General features: G+C 41.8%; 1 protein-coding gene across 1 annotated transcript in view; it reads left to right on the top strand.

The window, feature by feature from the left end:
• The first annotated feature begins 710 nt into the window (after positions 1–710).
• CA8 (carbonic anhydrase 8) overlaps positions 711–8,387 on the top strand; it is a 34,688-nt gene continuing 27,011 nt past the window's right edge. The window contains exons 1-3 of the mRNA XM_062501955.1: positions 711–789; positions 1,075–1,266; positions 4,937–5,061. Of these exons, the coding sequence (XP_062357939.1) occupies positions 711–789; positions 1,075–1,266; positions 4,937–5,061 (396 nt within the window). The remainder of the gene's footprint in view (positions 790–1,074; positions 1,267–4,936; positions 5,062–8,387) is intronic.

Genomic DNA, 8,387 nt, shown 5'->3' with positions numbered 1-8,387 from the left:
AGCAACCCGGGTGCATCCTCCAGTGACCCACCCAGCGTCCTACCAGTGCTGAGCAGAGGGGCAGGATCACCTCCCTCGACTCGCTGGAATTGCTTTGCCTAAAAGACAGCCCAAGGCATCTTCACCTTCTTTGCGGCAAGGGCACACCGCCGGCTCATGTCAGACCTGATGCCCACAAGGACCCATAGCGGGTAGGACCCACCCACCCAATGCCAAACTACATTCCAGTCAGGTAGTTCCCCACCTGTCCCGGCTCCTGGGTTGTTCCTCCCCATCAGCCAGGCTTTGCCTTGTTGAAGTTGCTCTCCCTGGGTGTCCCCGGGTGCACAGAGCGCCCGTGCCCAGCTGGAGGGGCAGCGGGAGCTGCGGATACACACGCACCCACCCACCCGGGCTAGGGAAGCCGCCTGCGGAGGACGGCGGGAGAGACGCGGTGAGGCTGAGGGGAGCAGCGTCCCGCCGGGCACACCCGCTGCCACCTCACCTCGCCTCCCCTCACCTCCCCTCCCCTCACCTCACCTCACCTCGCCTCACCCCTCGCTGGCTGGGACAGCGCCCGGCTCCCGGTGCTGCCCGGCAGCCGCCCCCGGCCCTGCCCCTGCCCCTGCCCGGCGCTCGCCGACACCCGCGGGCGGGGGGAGGTCCGGGCGCGGAGCCGAGCGCCGGCAGCGCCTCGCCCCGCACACGCTCGCACTCGGCACAGCCCGCCCATGGCTGACAGGAGCCTGACCGAGGGCGCCGAGCCCCTGCCGCGCCGGGAGGAGGCTCCGGAGTGGGGCTACGAGGAAGGTGAGGGAGCGGGCGGCGACTCCGCCGGGGAGAAACTTTGTCCGCGGCCGGGGGGGGGAGGAGGTGGTGGGGGAATTTCAGTGGCGGGGTTCGCTCCCCGGCCGTCCCGAGGCGCCGGGAGCGGGGAAGCGCGGTCCCGCAGCGGGCGGCAGGTCCATCCCCGCCGGCGGGAGGGCAGCGCGGGGCGGCGGCCGCGGAGCCGCCGGTCCGGCCGAGCAGCCCCTTCCTTCCCTGCGGGCAGGGTCTGCCGGGTGGCCCCGTAACCGCTTTTCCCTTGTGCCTCAGGAGTGGAGTGGGGGCTGATTTTCCCCGATGCTAACGGCGAGTACCAGTCGCCCATTAACCTGAATTCGAGAGAAGCTAAATATGACCCCTCGCTCCTGGAAGTGCGTTTGTCACCGAACTACGTGGTGTGTCGTGACTGCGAAGTGATCAACGACGGGCATTCGATTCAGATTGCCCTGAAGTCAAAATCAGGTATGCTGAAACACGGCCTCGATTTTCCCGGCTAAAGCTCGTGTTGCCTGAAGACATGCTGTGCTCATGTCCCGGAGCGTAGGAAAAGCTGCCTTTCCCAGCAGCGAGCAGTTGTGCCCGTTCAGCATGGACTATGCCCGGTGACAATGTCGATGTTGACTTTGGTAGGAAGACGAGCAAGTGTTGCAATGGGAATTGCAGATTTCGATGCCACACTGGACGGTCAGTGAGATTGCTTCGAAGCATGTCCACAATTTCCTCTTGTGGTGGTATCCAATTCACTGGCGTTAACAGCTGTCTTCACTCAGAAACAGTACAGACTATTGCTGAGACAGTGTAGTGCCAAACTGTTCTGTACAGCTGGCAAGATTCATTTATGGTTCAAAGACAATGTAAGATAAAAGTGTTTTTTTTCCCCATTAATTTGAGTGGGTTCTGAATAGTAAGTACAGAATTGGACACCTTAAGATAGATACACCAGTTATACATGCTCACAGTATTGATGAGGACTAAGTAGAAGACAGTCCTCATTTCTTAAAGGATGGCATTTTTGGTGTCACTCATCAAATACGATTTATTTGAAGCAAATAATAGAAGAAACAATTCCAGCATAAGTGAAGTTGCAGTATCTTATCCAGACCTTTCATCTGGGTAAACTAGTCTGTATGAAGGAGGCAAGGAAGTTGGGAGGAAAAAAGTCCATTTTGCTTTCCAGCACTGCAGTAGTGTTTGGAAGAGCCTCCATGTTATTCCAACCAGTCTTAGCTAGTAACAGCCCTTTGGGGCCATTTAAACAGCTGAACATTGTTAAACCATGAGATATTCCAACTTTTATTTCCTTCTGAGAGCTCAGTAGTACTGGGAACTACAGCTGTGCTAAGTGAGGGAGTAAATTCAGTTTTTTTAAAAAGGAAAGGTTTGTTATTTTAATAATGATGCCTTCCTTTATAATTTCCTTTCTATGATATTTTTCATGTATTTTTGCAACACAGAATGTTTCTTTCCATGAAATTTTGCAGATTTTCAGTAAAAGAGAAATGTTGTACTTCCAGTCAGTTTTACTGCCTTCATCAGAAGCAGAGTTCTTTTCCCAAGGGATAAGGAATTCTTTTCCCTGCAGGATCAGGAATTCTCGCATTCTCCTGTGGAGGAAGTGAGGGTGACCACAAGTGACCTCATCATTTGCATGCCAAAGTGGAGCTCCTTCTGTCCTGCCTTTCCCAAGGGCAGTTTGTAACTCAGTAGTGATAATTAATAAGATGGGACCAACCTACCTAAATGTCTTTGCAAAACCATTAAGAGAATTAGAAAAAAGGAAAGACTTATTTTTTACTTGAATGCAATGTGATGCCAGACAAATGAGTCTTGAATTATAAGAAAATATGAAATAGAGAAAAAGTTTATGACTGAAGTATGGAATTATGATTTAGGAAGCCTTGGTTTAGTTTCAGCTTTTCCTTAGATTTAATGTTACATAATTTTCTATTTTCCATTTGCAGACTGGGAATAATTTGGGAGGGATAATACAGCATTTATTAAATCTACCAAGAGGATAAAATAGTTAATAAGCTGTGCTTGAACCTGGCCTAGTATTCTGGCCATTTTTCAAGGATTTCAGAAACTCCTGCAGTTTCTTTTTCTCACAGAAGATCTCTGATGACAAATCCATTTAGCCAGATTGTTTTGTTGGGAATTATTGAGCACTGAATGCTTTTGAAACTCTGTCCAATTAATGTGCAAGAGATCCTCATCTACTGTAATGTTAACAGTCAAAGAAAAAGTTCCTTATGGAAAAAAGTAAACTGATTAAGATACATATTAAAAATAAATTTGTCATTACTGATGCATGTTTTTATCCTTTAATTCAAAATGTGCAGTCCATATGGAATTCCCAAATCCTTTCCATTATTTAATTGCAAACATTTTCACAGCTGCTTTAGTTTTGATGGTGGAAAATGTGTTGTGCATTAGGTGGAAGTACCATGACCAGCTATGAAATAGTTTTATCATGGGATCAGTGTCCTAACTGAAACCTTGGAAAGAAACTCTTCGAAGCTCCTGGAGATCCAGAACTACATCATATAGAAAACATTTTTTTCTAGTTGCAGTTTGTCTCAGAGCAGTGTTTTAAAACAGAAAAAATGCTCAATTTTCCTAATTGAGATATTTATTATTGTATTATTGTCCTAACTGAGCACTAATTGAGTATCAGAATTCTTTTTATTTGTCCAGCTTTCTCAAATACTTCAATTGGTTGTTTCCCCGAATGTTCACCAGATTTGTAGATTTTCCCTTTAGGGGATATAGGTATAGACAGAATATAGATAAAACAAGGTTAAGAAGCAAATCTGAATCTATAACTGCATTTAGGGCATTTAATTTCAGAAATTCTAAAGGCTGTTAGATTAGCTGTGAGGAATTACTAAAGGAGGATTAATTGGAATATTTGGCTTTTTTTTTCTTCCAATGTAATTGCTTATGAAAACCATAATTGATCTGTTTTCTTTCAGTTTTTTTACAGTTCCATACCTTTGGTTTTGTGTTTATACAGTTATAATATGATTTTAGTATTATACTACCTCTTGTGCTCCAAACTCAGGTGGTATCGTTTGTGTGTCAAAATACAACTTATTGTGGAACTGTTTCCTTAAGGCTATATTTCATGCAGTTAAATAATACTTATCAATTATCAGAGATTGTAAAATATTAATTCCAAGTCTATGAAATGTAAGCTACAATTTAATGGATTCTGGGGAAGACTGTGAATGCCCTGAAATAAAACTTAGCCCTGCCTAGAAGCCTGTATTCAATGATTTTAGTGGGAAGTTACCTCCAGTTTGTGGTGCAATATTTGATCTAAAACAGATTCAGAAATCCCTAGGTGAAATGTTTCTGCTGATTAATTCCATAGCAGATTGGGCCTCACAGTTGCTTGCTTTTACTACTTCTGGTGGAAGTCTGTATTAATGTGAAAGTACTGACTATATACATTTTTTGTGCATATGTTGTGATTGAGGACAGATGCTTTTAAGAAATTCCAGATGTTTAAAAAACTGAGGTAAGGAAAAACCCATGGCTGCCTAGAAGCTGTTTTTAAGTAAATGTGGTATGCAGTTTTTTTCTCTGGTCTGTAGGTTTGATTTTATTTTTGTATGGAGGTGTTCACTATCTCAGAAGCCTGACAGGTGGTATATGACTGAACACCTTTACCTAGCAGAGTATGTGCAATCAAAAGTTTTCTATCCATTTTTGTGACCCATAGTGAATATAGATGATGGAGGTTAAACAGTTGGACAGCTTGGAGGTTACTTCACAGTTCAATTCAGAGCCCCTGCCATCTGTTTAGAACACACAGTTAATGTCTTGATAAGACAAATAAAATTTCCCTCTTCTGACTGGTAAAGGTACAATGCTTTTATTTGGTGTTCTACATCATAAAACTAAGAGTTCAGTATGACAGCAGTTTTACTGTTTGTCATAACTGCCTCAATTACTGTTCTGTACCTGCAAGGTTCTTCAGAAGTAAAGGTGACTAGTCTGTCAACATTTCTCTCTGGTACCACTAATAATACAGAAGACTGCCACAAAGTCCTTGTTGTGTTTGGAGAATATATTCAGTGTCTTGTCCACTTCAAAAGGCAAGTTCTTAACCACTTATCTTCCTTCCCAGTGTTAATAGGGGGGCCATTACCTCGGGGACACGAGTTTGAACTATACGATGTTCGATTTCACTGGGGGAGAGAAAACCAGCGTGGGTCTGAACACACAGTTAATTTTAAGGCCTTTCCCATGGAGGTAAGAGTGCACTGCATTGTATAACACCTGTGAAATTTTATTTCATAGTCTGAATTTTTGGTAGCCCAAAAGCGACTTCCTTTTAGCTCTGCATGCTTTATATTTCAACCATAAAGCTCTCTTCCTGAGGTGTGCTTTAGTGCAGGTAAATTAGGATATGCTTCTGGAATATAGTGCCTCTAGCAGTCATCACACCATATGATTAATTGGTCATAAAGTTAACTTGCAGAATTATTAACTTCTTTCTTGTTAGTGTTCTAACAAGATCTGCCACTTCAACACTTCCTGTGTCACCTTGACTAATAGCTATACATGGGGAGAACTAGCTACTGGAAATATTTCCATGGTGAGTAATAACAATTTAGGTCAATTTGGAGTAAGTGTAGAGCAATTTGTTCATTGTTACATACTTGAAAATTGAAGATTATATGATAGTCCCCTGTATGTTCTGCAAGATCTGAAAGAAGTACATGATTTTGAAATAAAAGCAAAGTGATAATGCAGTCTTAAAATATTCAGCTCCTCATGGGGTTAGTGTCTTAGGCAACAAAAAATGCTTGGTCCTATTTCTCCTACCCTCCAGCAGCAGTTTGTTGTACTACTTCTCTTCCTACTGTCCCATTGCTTATAGCTGGCAAGGAGTGGCTTGGAGTATTCCTTAACCCCTGGGCTGCGAGATTACTTTAATAGATACCAACCCTGATGCTTGGTGACTTCAGCTTTGCATCTTTTATTTCATTTATGGTGCACTTATTTTTTTAAAAAAAACCTCAAGATTTTTCAGAGTTCTTTAAGTTATTTCTGCCTTATTTATCTATCCTAATCCCTCATGAGTCTGAAACTTTCTTTTTTTCACTGTGCTCAGTGCTAGGAAATTTATTATTATAGTGTTTGTGAATGCCTGACTGCTGGAATAGAACTGTCTTATAGAAAAGAATATAAAAGTACTAAAGAATATTAAAGCAACTACTGCAGAAATAAGTGTAAAAATCTAATGGACTTACATAATCCATCTAATTCTTAGGGTTGTTTAAATACTTTCTTTAAGAGTTGTGGGTCAGATTTTGGTCTCTGCTATTTGCTACTTTGCACTGGTCTATCACAACCCCCTATATATATAAACTTACTCATATGGAGTTTTCAGGTTGAATTGAGTCAGATCATAGAATCTTTTAGGTTGGAGAAGACCTTTATGATCATCAAGTCCAATCATAAGCCTAATACTGCCAAAGTCCTCTCCTAAGCCATGTCCCTAAGTGCCACATGTACTCATGGATCCACTCTGCAGGTTGATTCCAGGCAGGTCCTGGAAATGCAGAATTGCTTGAATGGATCAGACTTGTCAGTCAAAGGGAAAACAAGGGAATGACTTCTGGTTACCTGTCATAATACATACAATATGATTTATGTGGGCACTAAGACCTTCAGGATGCTGCAGTGTTCCCCTGAGGCAGGAAGTAGCCAATTCATTATAAAATTACTCTGCTTAGTGCTTTTCTTAAAGGCTGATCCAATATGTGGTGATTGAGAAATATTCATATCAATCATGCTGAGATCTGTACTTGGGAATCTGTCAGGGTTTTCTGTCTCTTTGTTACTTAAAGATCACTTGCAAACAGTCTTGGTGATACGTGGGAACAGTCTGTTCATAATCTGCAGAAAACCTAGAGCTGTCTACTCCAGATCAGTCTAGAGAAAAATATGCTTGACCCAGAGATACAAGACAGCAATCTTACTAAGTCATGAAGGGATTTCATTCTTCACCTACTTTAAAAGCAGTACAGCAGCTGCACAAACAGAATTCTGGCACAGCTGAAGAACATCACCTGGAGGTGAGCAAGCCAGTGTTTTTCTATTTCCAGCATCTAAGTAGCTTTCAACTAAATTCTAACTTCCAAGAAATAATTACTGATGCAAAAATCCTCTAGCAGAAAAAACATGACCCATAATGCACTTTAAGTACAGTGTGAATGTTTCATTTTGTAATCAGATAAATTTTTATGGCAGAAAATGGCCAATTCATCATCTTCTGCCCCAAGCTGCAAGAAAGTGCAGAGGAATTTTTTGACAGATGAACTGCATTTCCTTCTACTATACGCACAAAGAGCTGTTATATTAATTCCCTCTCAAATTGTCCAAATCAAATATTATACTTGAGCAATAATAAAGCAGGTGCTTGTGGCCACTGTAATTGTTTATGTAGCACACCTGAGACTCCAGAATGGAAGATTTGCTGTTTCCGTTCCAGACATAGCTTTGTCTTCTTTTTTTTTTTTTTTAACTAACAATAGTTTTGATCAATGGACCAGGAAATCTGATTTTCTTAGCTTTTGGCATTGGTTTATACAGTTGATGGAAATCATCATATTCTGAATGTTTATTTGCCTTGATTTCTACTGGGTTTCACAGATTGACAGAATATCCTGACTTGGAAGGGACCCACATGGATCATCCAGTCCAGCTCTTAAGTAAATGGCCCATATGGGGATTGGTCCCACAGTCCTGGTGTTATAAGCAGCATGCTCTAATTAGCTGAACTAAGTTTGTGGTTACTGAACACAAACATCTATTGATGCCTATTTTGGCTACATGCGAGCAATCTAGTGTAGTTGATGCATTAATACAAAATAAGTTGGCAGTTGTTTGTGCATCAGTGCATGCCTAGAAATATGTTGAGCACCAAGTGCATAAGTTTGGGTCTTTTTCAAGTGTAACAAATGTAGAAGGTCATCTTCCTAAGGAACTAGAAATTTTTTCCATGGCAAGCAATAGGGATTCTCTTGTCTTTGTGAGAGGAAAACAAGGAGACAAGCAGTAATATGAAAATGGAAGTGCTTGCTTTAAGTGGGTACATTAACAGCACAACAGGTTGGCCTAGATTGCACACTCTACTATATTTTAAAACCTGAGCAGTTCTACAGAAATCAGCTTTTAGGTTGATGAGATCTGAGATGACTGACTGAGACTAATTATTGACTGGAGCAGCAGTCCCGGTTTTTTTTAAGGGCTGAAGACTATACAACTTGATTTTATTATACTGGACAAAATAGTTGTGAAACAGCTTCAGATTATCATGTAATGACCTTTCTAAAAGATTTTGAGAAACAGTGTAATTTTTCCAAGTTTGGAAGACTAATCTTCAGTTACTTCCTTAGTATCTTCATCTTTGGAACCATAATGTCTATAAAAGAAGTTAGGCAATATCCTGTATTAGTTGGGTAATATCCCATGTTTCTTAGTGCAAAAATCTATTACGTACTACACAGCCGAGGCCTTTGCATGTGGTTAGGATATGTAGTTTCATGGTGAAGTTGGTTAGATTACAA

Source organism: Cinclus cinclus, chromosome 1, assembly GCF_963662255.1.
Source record: "Cinclus cinclus chromosome 1, bCinCin1.1, whole genome shotgun sequence".
NCBI lineage: Eukaryota > Metazoa > Chordata > Aves > Passeriformes > Cinclidae > Cinclus > Cinclus cinclus.
This window is presented reverse-complemented; position numbering and strand designations above follow the sequence as displayed.